Raw genomic sequence first — 18,411 nt, 5'->3', positions numbered from 1 at the left:
TCCTGTGTACTTTAAACTGTCTCTGGACGATTTATGTATTGTATCTAATACAAGGTGAATGCTGTGGGATTTTTTTTTTTTTTTTGGTTAGGCCTGGGGTTTGAACTCAGGCCCTGGGCACTGCCCTTGAGTTTCTTTTGCTCAAGGCTTACACTCTACCACTTGAGCCACAGCACCACTTGCAGTTCATTCTGTTCATGTACCCAGGAATCGAACCCAGGGTTTCATACATGCTAAGCAAACACTCTACCACTAAGCCACATTCCCAGCCCCATTGGGAATTGTTTTTATACTCTATTGTTTAGGCAATAATGCCAAGAAAAAATATACAAGCTCAGCACAGATGCAATTCATTTGGGGCAGTTCTGGGGATTGAATTAAAGGCCCTGGGCTTTGTTGTGCTCTACCACTCGAGCCATATACCTCCAGTCCTTTCAAGTAAAAAAAAATTTCCTAGGGGCTACGAATGTGGCTTAGCAGTAGAGTGCTTGCCTAGCATTCATGAAGCCCTAGGTTCGATTCCTCAGCACCACATAAACAGAAAAAGCTGGAAGTGGTGCTGTGGCTCAAGTGGTAGAGTGCTAGCCTTGAGTAAAAGGAAGCCAGGGACAGTGCTCAGGCCCTGAGTTCAAAGCCCCAGGACTGGCAAAAAAAATCCCAAATATGTTTTTCTTGTGTGCTAGAAGTGGGACTTAACCTCAGGGCCTTGAACTTTTGCTTAACTTTTTCACTCAAGGCTGACACTCTCACTTGAGCCACAGCTCCACATCCAGCCTTTTTCTGGTTGATTGGAGACAAGAGAATCAGACTCTTCTGCCCACTGTGATCCTCAGATCTCAGCCTTCTGAGTAGTTAGGATTACAGGTGCGAGCCACTGGGATCCAGCTCAAATAATTTTTGATCATGGGTTTATTGAATGCATAGATTTGGCATTTGAAAATAAATAAGGATGACATGAACAATAATAATAATAACTTATACTATAATAGTTATTGTTATTACTTTGGTTGGTCATGGGGCTTGAATTCTGGGCTTGGATGCTGTCCCTGAGCTCTATTAGCTCAAGGGTCTACTACTGGAGCCAAAGCGTCACTTCTGTTTCTCTGGTGTTTAATTGGAGATAAGAATCTCACAAACTGGCTTTAAATGGTGATCCTCAGATCTTAGCTTCCTGAGTAGTTAAGATTACATGCGTGGGCCACCGGCACCTGGCCAAAATTATTATTTTTTATTTACTTATTTATTTTTGAGAGAAAAATCTGACTATAGCCTGAGCTGGCAACAAACATATCAAACTTCCTGCTTCACCTTCCAAGTGCTGGGATGACAGGTATGCACCACTATGGCTTTAAATGTTTTAATGTGAAAAAATGGAAATGTATGTGAGAGAGTTTCATGAACCTCTCATGTGCCCATCACACAAGGTCAACAGACAGGCCTGGTTTCATCTCTAATCAGCACTCCTGTCCTACCTGGAAGTCTCATGCATGACCAATTTACAGTTCATGATGTTTTTAAAATATCAAGACTCAATCAAGCAATTGTGTTCACACCTATAATCCTAGCTACTCAGGAGGCTGAGATCTGAGGATCGAGGTTCAAAGCCAGCCAAACAAGAAAGTTCATGAGACTTTTATCTCCAATGAGCCACCAGCAAACTGGAAGTAGTGCTGTGGCTCAAGTGATAGAGTGCTAGCCTTGAGCTGAAGAGCTCAGGGACAGCACCCAGGCCTAGAGTTCAAACCCCACAATCAAAAAAACAAAACAAAACAAAACAAAAAACAGAAAAGAAAAATTCCTTTGAGCAAATGTTCACAGTTCTCTGGTTGTCTCATGAACTATTTCACTACTGGGTTTGAATTACTATTCAAAGACAATCCAGTCCTACCTATTAGCCTACAGCATCTAGTGCTTCAGTGTCTTTAATATATAGAATATATAGATCTTATTTATATTATTTTTTTATTTTAATTTTTTAATGTAGGGCACAGAACTCATGCTCTGCAGGCACTCCTCCTCCATTCCCTTAGTTGTGTGTGTGTGTGTGTGTGTGTGTGTGTGTGTGTGTGCATGTATGCATGCAGTACTGGGCTTGAACTTGGCCTGGGCATTGTGCTCAAAGCTGGTGCTCTGGCACTTGAGCCACAGCTCCACTTCTAGCTTTTTTCTGGTTAATTGGAGATTGGAGTCTCATGGACTTTCCTTCCTCAGTTGGTTTCAAACAACTCAATTCCTCAAATCTCAGCCTCTTGAGGAGCTAGGATTACAGACATGAGCTACCAGTGCCCACCATGGCTAGTCTTGAATTTATGGCCCTCCTGCCTCATTCTCCTAGTTGATTACTTTCATGAGCTACCATGGCTGGCCCCTGGCTTTTATTACATTTATCATGTTATGTAATAACCATTACTGTATCTACTTCCAAAGTATGTGTGTGTGCATGCATGCATGTATGTGTGTGTGTTAGTACTATGACTTGAGCTCTGCTTTGTGCTCATTTAGCTGGTGCTCTACCACTTAGCAAGAGATCTACTTCCAGATTTTTGCTGGTTACTTGGAGATAAGAGTCTCCCAGACTTTTCTGCCTAGCCTCACTTAGAACTCTGATCCTCAGAACTCAGCCTCAAGAGTAGCTGGGGTTAGAGGCATGAGCCATCAGTGCCTGTAATCAGTGCTCATGCCTGTAGTCCCAGCTACTCAGGAGGCTGAGATTTGAGGATCCTGATTTGAAGCCAGCATGGGCAGGAAAGTCCATGAGACTCTTATCTCTATTTAACCACCAGAAAACCAGAAATAGTGCTGTAGCTCAAAGTGTTAGAGCACTATTCTAAAGTGAAAAAGCCCAGGGACAGAACCCAGGCCCTGAGTTCAAGCCCCACAACCGACAATATCATTTCTTTATGGAGGGGGCAATGGAACCCACAAACACTCTACCACTTGAGTCACACACAATAATTGTTCATTCTAAGAATTTTAGTTGTGCACTTAATGGTTCTGGTTTTACCAATAATAAAAAATTGAGGGTGATGTATAGATCAATAGTAGAGTATTTTGATTAGCATATGGGGGCCATAGGTTTCATTCCCAGTACCAAAAAAGCTGTGAATGGTGGTTCACAACTATAATCCCAGCACTCCATACTCTGAAGTGGGAGGACTATTTGTTTGAAGCCAGCCTGGGTTACCCAGCAAGATCTAGTCTTAAAAAACAAAATAAGGGGGGCTGGGAATATGGCCTAGTGGCAAGAGTGCTTGCCTCCTATACATGAAGCTGGGAAGAAGCCAGGGACGGTGCTCAGGCCCTGAGTCCAAGGCCCAGGAGTGGCTAATAAATAAATAAATAAGGGGGCTGGGAATATGGCCTAGTGGCAAGAGTGCTTGCCTCCTATACATGAAGCTCTTGGTTTGATTCCCCAGCACCATATATATAGAAAATGGCCAGAAGTGGCGCTGTGGCTCAAGTGGCAGAGTGCTAGCAAAAAGAAGCCAGGGACAGTGCTCAGGCCCTGAGTATAAAGCCCAGGACTGGCAAAATAATAATAATAATAATGCTGGGCATTGGTGGCTCACATCTGTAATCCTCAGGAAGCTGAGATCTGAGGATTGTGGTTCAAAGCCAGCCCAGGCAGAAAAGTCTGAGACTCTTTTCTCCAATTAACCAACAGAAAACCAGAAGTGGTGCTGTGGCTCAAGTGGTAGAGTGCTAGCTTTGAGCTTTGAGCTGAAGAGCTCACGGACAGCTCCCAGGCTCAGAGTTCAAGCCCCACCACCAACCAAAAAAATTAGATAAAAAATAAGGCCAGGCTGGGAATATGGCCTAGTGGCAAGAGTGCTTGCCTCCCATACATGAAGCCCTGGGTTTAATTCCCCAGCACCACATATACAGAAAATGGCCAGACTAATGGTAAAGTGCTCGTCTCGTATACATGAAGCCCTGGGTTCAATTCCTCAGCACCACATATATAGAAAAAGCCAGAAGTGGCGCCGTGGCTCAAGTGGCAGAGTGCTAGCCTTGAGCAAAAAGAAGCCAGGGGCAATGCTCAAGCCCTGAAGCCATGCCCCAGGACTGGCAAAAACAAAAAATAAAAAACAAAAAAAACCCCAGAAAACAGCCAGAAGTGGAGCTGTGGCTCAAGTGGCAGAGTGCTAGCCTTGAGCAAAAAGAAGCCAGGGACAGTACTCAGGCCCTGAGTCCAAGCCCCAGGACTGACAAAAATAACTAACTAACTAACTAAATAAATAAATAAATAAGGCCGGGCATTGGTGGCTCACACTTGCACTACTAGCTACTCAGGAGGCTGATATATCTAAGGGTCCCGGTTCAAAGCCAGCCTAGGCAGGAAATTCTGTGAACTCTTATCTCCATTTAAATACTAAAAAGTTGGAAGTAGAGCTGTAGCTCAAGTAATAGAGTGCTAGCTTGGAGCACAGAAGCTCAGGGACAGCATCCAGGCTTACAGTTTAAGCCCCAGTACTGGCACATGCACAGGCATGTGCATACACACACGCACAGCTGGGTGCTGGTAGCTCATACCTATAAGCCTGGGGACTCAGAAGGCTGAGATTAGGTGAATCACAGTTCAAAGTCAGTCCAGACAGGAAAGACTATGAGACTCATCTCCAACTAATCAGTAAAAAACTGGAAGTAGAATTGTGGCTCTAGTAATAGAACTCTAGCCTCCAGTGAAAAAGCTTAGGGACAGCTCCTAGGCCCTGGGTTGAAGCCCCAGGACGGACACGGGGGGGGGGGGGGGAAGAGAGAGAGAGAAACACACACACACACACACACACACACACACACACACACACACACACAACCCAGAGAGACGAGAGGGGGAGAGGGGGAGAGAGAAACAATGATTCCTAATGACCCCTGTAAATCGAGGTCCACAAAGGCAGAAATATTTGTCTGAGTTAACATGTGTACCAGCACAGTGTTTAGATAAAATAATTTCTCCTACTGATGTTCTCTATCTTTTGAATGGGTCTGTTGCACGAATAAAGGATGAATGAATGATGTTGGCTTTGGGATCCTCCTCAGCTCCCAGACCATGCCTGAGGCGATGCACAGTTAAAAATTACTTGGCAAGTGTCTGTTGAATTCGGTAACAGTTTTATGTACTTGAAAGCCCTGGGATTCTGTAATTGTCACAGCCAGCTGGAAGCCGTGGTTGGGGCCCCGGACGGAGTCGGGGCGTGGGCGGAGCCAAACGTTGAGGGCGGGGTCAAGACGCGGCAGGGGCGGAGACAGCAGCTGCGGCGCCGCGGGGCCCGGTACCGCCCAGGACGTCCCCGTCGCCTCCGGCCCCGCCTTCTAAGGCGGGACGTGTGCGTTTATTGGCTAGTGCAGATGAGAGGCGGTCATCATTGGCCCAAGGCGCTGTCTGCTTGGCGGGCGGTGCCCGGACGCAGGTGCTGGCCGGAGCTGAGCGAGAGGCGCTGACGGGCCGGGCCGGGCCGGGACCCTGGCCAGGGTGAACCGAGGGGCCTGTGCGGCCGCCCGGCCCGGCCGCGTATCAGGTAGGCACGGGGACGGTGGGCCGGGCTAGAGGACTCAAGTGGGTCGTAGATCCCGGGTTCGAGGCCCAAGATCGGTTCCTGGGCAGGACAAGCCAGGCTTGGGACACTTGGCCTCCCAGCCTTCTCCTAGATGCAGGGATCCTCAGTTTCCACTTCGAGGACGGCAAGAGGCCTCCGGGCCTCGGCACACAGTAGGTGCCTCTCGCAGCCTTGGTTTCTCCAACTGAGAAACTGGGTCATCTATTCCAGCGCCAACCTGATTCGGGAAGTGGTTGTTAAGGTCAGCAACCGGCACACAGTAGGGTGGCAGGAAGTGGCTAACGTCCTCCTGGTAACCTCCTTCAAAGGGATGGTGCCTGGAACTTGGCAAATATTACAGATCCAAACACTAAGAACAAAGCTACTCAGAGTCCCTGTGTCAGACGGTGTTTGTTCAAAACAGGGCATTTTCACAATTCATATGGTTAGCTTTATTTTCACTCAGTCCTCCAGGAAGGAAGCCCTACTAGATGGAAACACTAGAGATAGTTCTCATCTTACCGATGAGGAAGTTGAATTTGTCAGAGAAGTTATGTGTCTTGCTCAGGGCCACACAGCAAATAAGTAGAGCTGTAACGGAGTACTGGTAGCTCACACCTGTAATCCCAGCTATTCAGGAGGCTGAGATCTGAGGATCGAGGTTTTGAGGCCAGCCTGGGCAGAAAAGTCTGGGAGACTCTTATCTCCAATTAACACCAAAAGTGGGGCTATGACTCAAGTGGTAGAGTACTGGTCCTGAGTGAAAAAGCTAAGGGAGAGCACCAGGCTCTTGAGCTCAAGCCCCAGGACTGTCAAAAAAAGCAAAAAAAAAAAAAAAAAAAAAAGCAGAGCTGTGATTAGAATTTGGCTTAGGGGGTAGCCAGGAGTCTTGTGGAGTGAATTTATGCCTCTTCCTTTTTTCCCTAAAGTAAACAAATAAACAACAGACAAGCATCTATTACTACATTCCAGGAACTGTGTGCTTTCTCTTCAAACCTTTCCAGCACTTTTGTAAGATGAGGATAGAGCTAGTTTTAGGAACTTTTTCCTTTTCTTCATCTTTTCTTCTTTTTTCTTTCTTTCTTTTTTTTTTTTTTTTTTTTGTATGTACCAGTACCAGGGCCTGAACCCAGGGCCTGTCCTGTCCTTTAGGATTTTTTGCTCAAGGCTGCTGCTCTACCACTTGAACCACAGCTCCACTTCCAGCTTTTTGGTTAATTGGAATCTTAATGGACTTTGCTACCTGGATTGGCTTTACACCCACAATCCCTCAGCTCTCCAGCCTCCTGAGTAGCTAGGATTGTAGGCATACGTAATAGGTGCCCATTTAGGGACTTCTTAATATTTATCAGTTTAGGAGCTGGCATTATGACCTCATTTCATAGATAGGAAACTAAAGCTCACAGTAAAACAAAAGCTTGAGATTATGCTGTGGGAAGCTAAGGCCCTCCGACTCCTCTTCAGCTTCCTGTAGGTAGACATGGAAAAGATTAGGCTGTCTCAGTGCCACCCCAAACAGGCGATTAATTAAGTCTCTAGGCTTCTTAAAAGACCCCCACCCCCTTAGGAAACACAGCCTTTGGGCTCCATCAGTGTATTTGACGAAAGAAAGACAAGGCTCAGAGCAATCAAATAACTTGAAGGACACACAGCATCAGTGGCAGCAGAGCCAGGATTTAAAGACTTGAGTTCTCTTGAGGCCTAGACTAAGTTCAAATTGTTCAGCTGGGTACTTATGGTGCACACCTGCAATCGTAGCTACTCAGGAGGCTGAGATTTGAGGATTGCAGTTCAAAGCAATCCCTGGCAGGAAAATACATGAGATTCTTATCTCCAATCAGCCCCCCCCCCACCTCAAAAATACTAGAAACAGAGTTGTGGCTTAAATGGTAGAGCACCAGCTTTGAAGGAAAAAGCTAAGGGACAGCACCCATACTCTTGAGTTCAAACTTCAGTACTAGAAAAAAAAAAGTTCAATTTTTTTGTGGCTGTGTGACTCTGGGTCATTAGGTGTCCCTCTCTAAGCCTTACTTAGCCTCTTCCATCAGAGGGGAGGTAATTATTAGACTTACAGTTTTATTGTGAAGAATTGATAGAAATTCATCTCGTGGTCCCAGAGCTAAGTCTGATTGGCCATCAGCTAAGTTCTGTGTCCAGACCCAAGTATTTGGCATGAGTATGGGCTGAGAAATGCAACAAGCATGCCTATGGCCACTGTGTGCCAGACACAGGGCAGGGTGTCTGGGACTGCAAAGGATCAGGACCCTTCAGCTCCCTCCTTTCCAGAACGTACTGAAGTGTGGGAAGACAGATGTGGTTGGAACAAGCTGAAGAACAGCTAGAGGGAGGGACTCATTGGGCAGAGTAAGGTGGACAGGAAGACATTTTAGGAGGCTTCTTTCCCCAGGAAGGTGACTGTTGAAGGGAATGCTTCTAACAACTTTCTGAATTCACTGAGATGAGACAATACCTAGTCTTTAGTAAGCTTCTGCTATGAAGCCGTGGCCCAGTAGCTCACATTTGTAATCCTAGCTATTCAGGAGGCTGAGGATCACAGTTTGAAGCCAGCCCTGGAAGGAAGGTCTATGAAACTCTTATCCCCCAATTTATCACACACACACACCCTGAAAAAAAAAGACAGTAGCAGAGCTGAGGCCCAAGTGATACATCACTAGCCTCACACACACACACACACACACACACACACACACACACACACACAAAAGCTCAGGGTCAGTGCTCAGGCCCTGGGTTCAAGCCCAAAACTATAGAACTAAACACAAGAAAAACCCTTTGCTGGGGCTGGGAATGTGGCTTAGTGGTAGAGTGCTTGCCTAGTATGCATGAATCCCTGGGTTTGATTCCTCAACACCACATAAACAGAAAAGGCCGGTAGTGTGCTAGTCTTGAGCAAAAAGAAGCCAGGGACAGTGCTCAGGCCTTGAGTTCAAGTGCCAGGACTGGCAACAAAACAAAACAAAACAAAACCCTTTGGTGTGATTTCAAGCTTGGTGATTTGCAGTCCTGACATGAACAGATTTATCAGTGTTTGGATACTTTTCCCCTCTCATAGTTTCTAACATACATAACATCAGTTGAGATATATATATATATATACATACTGGGTTTGAACTCAGGATTTACCTCTTGCTAGGCAGGTGATCTACCAGTTGAGTCACACCTCTAGTGCTTGAGCCATGCCCCAGCCCTGTTTGGTTTTACTATATTTATTTTTCAGATAAGGTCTTGGGCTGGCCTCAGACTTCCATCCTCCCACCTACACCTCCTGCATAGTTGAGATGACAGGTGCACTCTACCACACCTGGCTTGTTGATTGACATAGGGTCTCACTAACTTTTTGCTCTGGCTGGCCTCAAACTGGGATCCATCTGATCCCTATCTCCTAGTGAGCTGGGATTCCAAGTATCAGCCACTGTGCCTGGTTTGGGTTTTGTGTTTTGCTACTATGTAGCCCAGGCTGGCCTGAAACTCTCAATCCTCTTGTCTCTACGTCCAGAATGCTGGGATTACAAGTGTGCACTACCACTGTGGGCGCCATAGTGATTTTTGTTCTGTTTAATTGCTTGAAGAAATGCTTAGACAGGATCAAAGGGCAGGAGGTTGGGACTTCTTTTGCGAGCTTTCACTTAGAGGACTGAGCTGTTCTATTCCTGACCTCTTGCTGAAAGTTTTGCTCCTAAGATGGGGACTGTAGCTGTAGGCAGCCATATTATCTCAGGCTTCCAGCTTCCTCCCTGGCTCCTCCTGACTTTGCCTGATACCTGCTTATCTGGACTGCAGTAGCCCAGCTGTGAAGGCCAGCAGGGCATCGTGTGCTTCTGTCTCAGCACAAACACTTCATGTGTCCTCTCTTTTTGGTGTCCAGTTTGAATGGTTAAATGCTTGCTTGAAATCAGATGATACTTCAAGTGAGAGCTGACAGGGCTCAGTCATTGGGAGTTTCTGAACACTGGGCCAAGTTACTGTGGGCTCTGCACAAGACAAGTTAGGGGATTCTGATTCTAGGCTCTGGAGCATCTAGATTGGTGTCAAAAGAGGCCTTTGGACAGATGTTTTTCTTTCCTGAAATTCTCAGAGGAAAACACACATAGGGACTGGAAACTTCTACACCAAGTCTTTTGGCCTTGCTCTGGGGTATAGGAAGCTGTCTAAGGTACCTTCAGTTTATTTTGGTGACGGTACTGGGTTTTGGAGTCAGGGACTCAGACTTGCTAATGCTTAAGCAAGTGCTCTACTATTCAAGCCATGCCTCCAGCCCTTTTTCTGCTTTAGTAGTAGTTTATTATTATTATTATTTATATTATTATTGAAGGTCCTGGGGCTTGAACTCAGGACTTGAGCGCTGTCCTGAGCCTCTTTGTGCTCAAGGCTAGTGCTCCACTACTTGAGCCACAGCACCACTTCTTGCTTTTTCTGAGTAGTTTATTGGAGATAAGACTCTCATGGGGACTTTTGTACCTGAGCTGGCTTTGAAACGCAGTCCTCAGATCTTAACCTCCTGAGTAGCTAGGATTTTAGGCATGAGCCACTGGTGCCCAGCTTGCTTTGGTTATTTTTCAGATAGAGTCTCACACTTTTTATCCTGGGCCAGCTTCCGACCTTAGTCCTCCTTCCTATTGTCTCCTACCTCCCTTGGATGATAGGTGTGTGCCACCATGCCTGTTTCTGTGGTTGGGATGGGGATCTTGCTAATATTTTGCCATGGATGGTCTCAAACTGAGATCTTCCTATTCTCTTCCTCTGAATAGCTTGGATTATAGACATGACCAAACATGCCTGATTTCCCACTTAAACTTTTTTTGAAAATCAGATCAGGGCCAGAAAGCAGAATTCTCCAGAAGTCATCCAGAATGGATTTCAAAATTTCTACCTAAGGCTCCCTCTGTCTCCCTGTAGCCTTCCCATGGGGACACAGAGAGAGGACAGAGGCTGCCACTGTCTGCCTGGCTTGGGCCAGTTCTTTGATTGCCTGTAGTTGCATGGCCTGACAAATGGATGGATCACAGTGACTCACCATTCCGGCCCATGAGGCCAAGTTTATAGCTCTGTTCTTTTCCTTGTTGTTTAATTTTTTTTTTCTTTTTGTGCTGGGGAGAGAACCTATGGCCTTGAACTAGCTGAGCAAGTGTTCTGTCACTGGCCACACCCCCAGCCCCTCTGCTCCAGCAAAGGCTGGGTCATGTGCTCTGAGCCTACCTCCCGGAGTTCTCTCTACAATGATTGGTGGACATGGGATAGTTCTGGCCTCAGAAAGAACCAAACCCAGGACCCAGCACTGAAGTGCTCAGTAACTATCAAACACCATTCCCGAGTCTGGGAAGTTTATCTGGAAGGTTGCCTGCGGCCTAGACCTTACTTGCCTATTCTTAGGACCGTGAGAGATCATTTTTTTTTTTTTTTTTTTTTTTGGCCAGTCCTGGGCCTTGGACTCAGGGCCTGAGCACTGTCCCTGGCTTCTTCCTGCTCAAGGCTAGCACTCTGCCACTTGAGCCACAGCGCCGCTTCTGGCCGTTTTCTGTTTATGTGGTGCTGGGGAATCGAACCTAGGGCCTCGTGTATCTGAGGCAGGCACTCTTGCCACTAGGCTATATCCCCAGCCCGAGAGATCATTTTGCCTGAGCCTATATTGCTTGCCAGACAGAAATCTTCCAGTCTCTGTAACAGAGCCCCATTTGACAGATCTGGCAAACTGAGGCTCAGAGTCAAGTCTCTTTCTATGTTTGCTAGAGTCCTGACAACTCTGGTCTATTGCGTTCACTAACTTTTCCCTTGATCACTCTGCTGGACTCTCCCCAGGCTCCTGGTACCATGGGCCTCGGGCCCTGAGGACACAGGGTTCCCTGTGGCCATGACGACAGGTGACTGCTGCCACCTCCCAGGCTCCCTGTGTGACTGTTCTGGCAGCCCCGCCTTCTCTAAGGTGGTGGAGGCCTCAGGCCTTGGGCCACCCCAGTATGTGGCACAGGTGACTTCAAGGGATGGCCAGCTCCTCTCAGCCGTCATCCGGGCCTTGGACACACCCAGGTAAGTGGTGGCCAGTGGTGTCCTGGCACTTTGTCCTCTTTTCTCTCTCTGGGTTGAGTGATTTCCTGCCAGTGTGGGGTCCAGCCATTGACGGAGGTCAGGGTGAATACTCCAAGATGCCAGGTAGTAACTTCAACATGGAAACAGAGGCCCAGGCTGGACAGCTCTGATTCTCCTACAAAAGTCTCAGTCCTGGGTGATTCTGGGACATGGGAGGGTCCTGGGTTGGCAAGTCACTCACTAGACTTTGGTAAGAGTCAAGACCTGTATTCCTGACACCTAGGCACCTGGGCTGTTGGGCTTACATCCCCAGCCGTACCACCACCCCCACCACCACCCCCTGCTTCTGTCTGGCTGAGTGATCTGGGTCACTTCACCCCCAGTTCTCTAAAACAAAGGTTTGGGGTTTTTTGTTTATTTGTTTTTGTTTTGGTCAGCCGTGGGGCTTGAACTCTGGGCCTGGGCACTGTCCCTCAGCTCTTCAGCTCAAGGCTAGCACTCTACCACTTGACCCACAGCACCACTTCTGGTTTTCTGGTGGCTTATTGGAGATAAGAATCTCATGGACTTTCCTACCCAGGCTGGCTTTGAACCGCAGCCACTGGTGCCCAGCTTTTTAAAAATTTTTATTTATTTTTGCCAGTCCTGGGGACTGAACTCCGGATCTGAGCACTGTCCGTGGCTTCTTTGTGCTCAAGGCTACCACTCTACCACTGGAGCCACAGTGCCACTTCTGGCTTTTTCCATATATGTGGTACTAAGGAATTGAACCCAGGGCTTCATGTATACGAGGCAAGTACTCTACCACTAGGCCATATTCCCAGCCCTTTATTTATTTTTTTGTGGTAGTCCTGGGCTTAAACTCAGGGTCTGCACTGTTTGTGAGCTTTTCACTCAAGGGTAGCACTCGATCACTTGAGCCACAGCTCCACTTCTGGCTTTTTGGAAGTCAGAAAGTCTCAAAGGCTTTCTTGCCCAGGCTGTCTTCAAACCATAATCTCCAGATCTCAGCTTCCTGAGTAGCTAGGATTATAGGCATGAATGACGATGCCCAGCATTATGATTTCTCTTCTCTGTTCTGGCTCCCAGAGCATTCTCTGGCAAAAGCACTGAGCCTGTGGATAACTCCCCAAGTCTTCCCTTCCTGTTTCCTTCCAATCTTTGTTCTTTGTGTTGTTTTCTTGCCAGAATTTTATGAGCAAAAGCCATTTCTCTTTCCTGTCATCTCTGGAAGGCAGCATGGCAGCAACCCAGGGTAATCAGGTCTGGAGTGAGAATTACTGGATGCTCTTCCCCACTTTTGCAGAGCCCTAGGAGTGAACGTATGCACAAACAAGTTGAAATTCCTCCATGCCTTGGCTTAACCAAATGTAGAGTGGGGCCCAAAGGCTAGGCATGGTGGTGCATATAATCCCAGCTGCTAAGGAGGCAGAGATAGGAGGATCACAGAAAGCCTGAGATTCTATTTGAAAAGCAAACTAAGTGCAAAAGGGCAGGGACCATTAAGTGACAAGCATGTGCAATAAGCATGAAGTCCTGAGCTTACATTCCGGTACTACCACAAAGCAGGAAGAAAAAAAAAAGGCTAGTTTCCAGAATGAGACCAGGTATTTGTGTCCAGTGCTTAGCCAATGCTCTATACATATTAAGCATATTAAGTTTTGCTTTTTTTTTTCCTTTATCAAAATTTGTTCTTCCCCAAATTTCCAGGGTTTTTCAGAATAAATTCTAAACTGCTATGGCTCTTCCTTCCTCCAGGTTCTTGTGAGTTCCTTTCTGGAGTAGAGATTTTTCTCCTGCAAGTGTGTGTGTGTGTGTGTGTGTGTGTGTGTGTGTGTGTGTGATCAGGACAGAGCTGGGGCCCACATACAGAAAGCAGGCCTGGGGGCTGGGGATATGGTCTAGTGGCAAGAGAGCTTGCCTCGTATACATGAGGCCCTGGGTTCGATTCCCCAGCACCACATATACAGAAAACGGCCAGAAGTGGCGCTGTGGCTCAAGTGGCAGAGTGCTAGCCTTGAGCAAAAAGGAAGCCAGGGACAGTGCTCAGGCCCTGAGTCCAAGGCCCAGGACTGGCCCAAAAAAAAAAAGGAAAGCAGGCCTGGGCCTCCTGGGGGCCCTTTTAAAAGTAGCTAGGCCCCAACCCCACAGCAGGACAGCTTGAGAAATGGATGGAAAAGAATTTCTGAGGGAAATGGCCTTCTCTGGGGGAAACAGCCCTCAGACTCAGTCTCCCTTCCTTGTTCTGGACAATTTCTGCTTTCTGGGCAGAGATGTTAGGAAAACAGTGAGTCACATAGTGGATTCTGGGCCCACTAAGGCCACACCCCCTTCCTTCTCACTGCCCCAGGAAGACTTTTTTGTTTTTGAGTCATGATCTCCCTATGTGGCTTTCAAACTGGTTTTAAATGCACAGTTCTAGCTGGGAGCTACTGGTTCATGATAGTTCAAAGCCAGCCCAGGCAGGAATGCACTTGAGACTCTTTATCTCTTATAAACTACCAAAGAACAAAAAAAGCTGAAAGTGGAGCTATGGCTCAAGTAACAGAGCACTAGCCTTGAGGACAAAAGCTCAGATGCATTGCCCCAGGACCATCATACACACACAGTCCACTGCTGGTGGCTCATGCCTGTAATCCTAGACACTCAGGAGATCTAAGGACCGTGCTTCAAAGCCAGCCTGGGCTGGGAAGCTCATAAGACTTTATCTTCAACTAATCACCAAAAAGTCTGAAGTAGAGTTGTGACTCTGGTGATAAAGCCCTGGCCTTGAGTACAAAAGCTCAGGGAAAACACCCAGCCCCAAGTTCATACACACATACACACACAGAACCAGGCACCCATGGCTCATGCCTATAATCCTATCTACTTAGGAGTATTGAGTATTCTGAGTATTGAGGTTTGAAGCCAGCCTTGGCAGCAAAAGTCCATGAGACTCTTATCTCCAATTAATCATCAAAAAGCTGGAAGTGGAGCTGTGGCTTAAGTGGTAGAGTTCTGGCCTTAAGTGAACAGTACCCAGACCCTGATTTTAAGCCCCAAGACCAGTATACACACACACATACACACGTGTACCCCAAAACCCAAAGCCGCAGTACTGATTAACAACAACAACAAAAAGATGCTTTCCTTGTGCCACCAATGGTTCCCACTCTCCCTCCCCTGTGGGATTCTTTTTTTTTTTTTTTGGCCAGTCCTGGGCCTTGGACTCAAGGCCTGAGCACTGTCCCTGGCTTCTTCCCACTCAAGGCTAGCACTCTGCCACTTGAGCCACAGCGCCGCTTCTGGCCGTTTTCTGTATATGTGGTGCTGGGGAATCGAACCTAGGGCCTCGTGTATCCGAGGCAGGCACTCTTGCCACTAGGCTATATCCCCAGCCCCCTGTGGGATTCTTGAGAAAACTTTAAGGAAAGGGCATTTGGAGCCCGGCATTAGGGGGTGACTGGGAGTTCTCCAAGAAGCCACTTGGGGGGGGAGAGTGAGCTGGTAATTGGAAGCTGGATTGTTGTTTCCTCTTGGTATTTAGTGACTGTCCCTTCTGCCGGATCTGCCATGAGGGAGCCAATGGAGAAAGCTTGCTGTCCCCTTGTGGCTGCACTGGCACCCTGGGGGCTGTGCACAAGAGCTGCCTGGAGAAGTGGCTTTCTTCATCCAACACCAGCTACTGCGAGCTGTGCCATACGGAGTTTGCGGTGGAGAAGCGGCCCCGGCCTCTCACAGAGGTAGTTTTGCCAGCTTGTGCTGGGGTGGGTCTGGCCTAAGCAGGGGAAGGATGCAGTGGGCAGGGGGGAATGCCCTGGGGGTCCTGGGCTGGCTGGGGAAGTGCACCACCTTGTCATTCCTCAGGGACTAGGCCTGTGCTTGCAGACCTGTCCTATCCGGTACCCTGTCCTATAAGTTCCTTTCCTCCTCCCCCCCTCTGCCCCCCCACCGCCGTGTGTGTGTGTGTGTGTGTGTGTGTGTGTGTGTGTGTGTGTGTGTGTGTGTGTTGGTACTAGGGGCTTGCACTCAGGGCCTGGGTCCTGTCCCTTAGCTTTTTTCTTGGAACTGATCCTGGGGCTTGATTTCAGGGCCTATATATCTCTCCCTTAACTTTTTCATTCAAGGGTAGTGCTCTACCACTTGAGCCACAGCACCACTCTGGTTTTCTGATGGTTAATTGGAGATAAGCGTCTCATGGAGTTTCCTGTCCCAGCTGACTTTGAACCATGATCCTCAAATCTCAGCGTCCTGAGTAGCTAGGATTACAGGTGTGAGCCACTGGCACCCAGCTCCAGCCTTTTTTGATAGTTAATTGGAGATAAGAGTTTCATGGGCTTTCCTGCCTGGGCTGGCTTTGAACTGTGATCCTCAGATCTCAGTCTCCTCAGTAGCTAGGATTACAGGCATGAGCCACTGGTGGTTAGCTGTCCTTTAGCTTTTCCACTCAATACTGGAGCTCTACCACTTGAAGCACACCTCTACTTTTTTTTTTTTTTTTTTTGCTGGTTAATTGGAGATAAGAGTCTTATAGACTTGGTTGCTCCAGCCAGCTTCCAACTACCATCCTCTCAGCCTCTTGAGTAGCTAGGTTTATATGCTTGGGCCACCAGGGTCTGGCTATTTAATATATTTTTTAAACCAGTCCCGGGGCTTGAACTCAGGACCTGGGTACTGTCTCTGAGCATCTTTTTGCTCAAGGCTAGCACTCTACCACTTGAACCACTGCACCACTTCCAGCTTTTTCTGCTTATGTGGTACTGAGAAATCAAACCCAAGGCTTCATGCATGCTAGGTAAGCACTCTACCACTAAGTCACATTCCCAGCCCTTAACATTTTTAATAATTTGTGCATGAGACAAAGTTAGACCATGTAGAATTTTCCCCTTGTGACATCATGTAGAAGCTTTCAGATATTGGAACATTTTGGATTTTAAGATGAGAAAGGTTCAGTCTATATTAGCAGTATGAATTTACACAAGTTTACCCTTGAATGCTTCATTTTTCTCATCTGTAAAATGGGGACAGAAGTGGTCTAGCAGGCAGGAAAGAAAGGGCCCACTGAGGGAGGTATAGGTCTGCAGGGTTCCCCACTCCTCATTCCTCTCTCCCTCATCAATCTGCTCCCTTGCAGTGGCTGAGGGACCCAGGACCTCGTACAGAGAAACGGACACTGTGCTGTGACATGGTGTGTTTTCTGTTCATCACGCCTCTGGCTGCCATCTCCGGCTGGCTGTGCCTGCGTGGGGCCCAGGACCACCTCCGCCTGCACAGCCGACTGGAGGCTGTGGGGCTCATTGCACTCACTATAGCCCTCTTCACCATCTACGTCCTCTGGACCCTGGTGAGTAACTGGAGAGAAGAGGCTGGGCCTGGGGTTTGCTCAGTGATCAGGTTAGGGAAAGCAGGGTACAGGACCTGGGTGAATATGGATGGAAGCCGTTCTCTTACTCACCTTGCCTTTGGGCAACTCCAGATGATGATGATATTACCAGTCCTGAGGTTTGAACTCTGGGTCTAGGTGCTGTCCCTGGGCTCCATTTGCTCTAGGCAAACTAGCCACACTACCACTTGAGTCACAGTGCCACTTCTGGCTTTTTCTGTGATTAATTCGAGGTAAGAGTCTCACAGACTTTCCTGCCCAGGCTGGCTTCAAACCACCATCCTTAGATCTCAGCCTCCTGAGTAGCAGGATTACAGGTATGAGCTACTGGTGCCCACCTGGCAAGGGAGCTCCAGATTCTGAGCATGACAAAGATAAAGATGTAGAGAAGTCTGAAAGAAGAGAGGAGGGAGAGAGAGAAAAAGGGAAGGAGCACACAAAAAGGATGAGCAAGAAAGACTCAGAGAAGGGGAGATAGGAGAGATATTGAGAAATTGGGGAACCCAGACACCAGTGGCTCAGGTCTATAATCATAGTTATTCAGAAGTCTGAGATCTGAGGATCCTGACTTGAAGCCACTCCTGCCAGACCAATTCATTAAGACTCTTATCTCCAGTTACCCAGCAACAAGCTTGAGACATGGTAGAGTGCTAGTCTTGAGTGAAAAAAGATGTGAGAATGTAATGTCCTGAGTTCAAACCTGGTACTGGCATATACACACATGCATGCACCCCCCCCCCCAAACATACCAAAAGATAGAAAGAGAAAGAAAGAACGGAAGAGAAAAGGGAATTGGAGGAATGCCAAGTATAGTGGCTTCCACCTGTAATCTCAGCACTTGGAATTCTAAGGCAAGGGATAATTTCAAGGTCAGCCTGGGCTACACAGAGTAAGACTGAGCATGTAGATCAATTAGAAGAACACTTGCTTAGCAAGCATGAGACCCTGAGTTTAATCCCCAGTACTGCCCACCACCCAAAAGAAATTGGAAGCAATGTCCATATATATGTACAATTTGTTTTTATGAATCCATGAGAAAATATGAAGAGAAACTGGAAGGGGGAATGAGACAGACAGATAAAGGACTGAGACCAAGGCTGGGAAGGAGAGAGACAGAAGCAGAGATGGTGACTTGTATTGGAGGAAGTCCCCCATACTCTCAGCCCTCACACCCCACTATTGTCCACCTCTGGGCTGAGCTTAAGAGAGGCCCACATTCCAAGATAAGATGGTTTTTGTTTTAAGCAGTGGGGTCTTGCTGTGTTGCCCAGGCTAGTCTTGAACTTGTAGGTTCAATGCTTCAGTATTTCATGTTGCCAGGGACTATAGGCTTACATCACTGTACCAGTCTCTAAAAACTCTTTTTTTGGGGGGTGGTGCTGGTACTGGAATTTGAACTCAGGAGTTCATATTTGCTAGCAGACACTTTTGTTCAAAGCTAGGGCTCTACCACTTGAGCCACACTGG

At 47.4% G+C, this 18,411-nt stretch overlaps 1 protein-coding gene and 1 long non-coding RNA gene across 5 annotated transcripts in view; one reads left to right on the top strand and one right to left on the bottom strand.

The window, feature by feature from the left end:
• Positions 1-6,007, bottom strand: part of LOC125348676 — a 19,904-nt gene extending 13,897 nt beyond the window's left edge. Inside the window, exons 1-2 of the long non-coding RNA XR_007210402.1 lie at positions 5,924-6,007; positions 2,357-2,361 (exon numbers count right to left, since the gene is read on the bottom strand). This is a non-coding gene — a long non-coding RNA (uncharacterized LOC125348676). The remainder of the gene's footprint in view (positions 1-2,356; positions 2,362-5,923) is intronic.
• Positions 5,380-18,411, top strand: part of Marchf2 (membrane associated ring-CH-type finger 2) — a 26,324-nt gene continuing 13,292 nt past the window's right edge. The window contains exons 1-4 of one of the 4 annotated variants that reach the window (XM_048342093.1): positions 5,380-5,519; positions 11,355-11,582; positions 15,109-15,304; positions 16,696-16,905. In XM_048342093.1, the coding sequence (XP_048198050.1) occupies positions 11,407-11,582; positions 15,109-15,304; positions 16,696-16,905 (582 nt within the window). In that variant the 5' untranslated portion in view covers positions 5,380-5,519; positions 11,355-11,406. Of the gene's footprint in view, positions 5,520-5,566; positions 5,711-9,082; positions 9,712-11,342; positions 11,583-15,108; positions 15,305-16,695; positions 16,906-18,411 lie in introns of those variants that run through there. The other 3 variants (XM_048342094.1, XM_048342096.1, XM_048342095.1) reach the window with 3 other exon arrangements.

Source organism: Perognathus longimembris, chromosome 3 (assembly GCF_023159225.1).
Source record: "Perognathus longimembris pacificus isolate PPM17 chromosome 3, ASM2315922v1, whole genome shotgun sequence".
NCBI lineage: Eukaryota > Metazoa > Chordata > Mammalia > Rodentia > Heteromyidae > Perognathus > Perognathus longimembris.
This window is presented reverse-complemented; position numbering and strand designations above follow the sequence as displayed.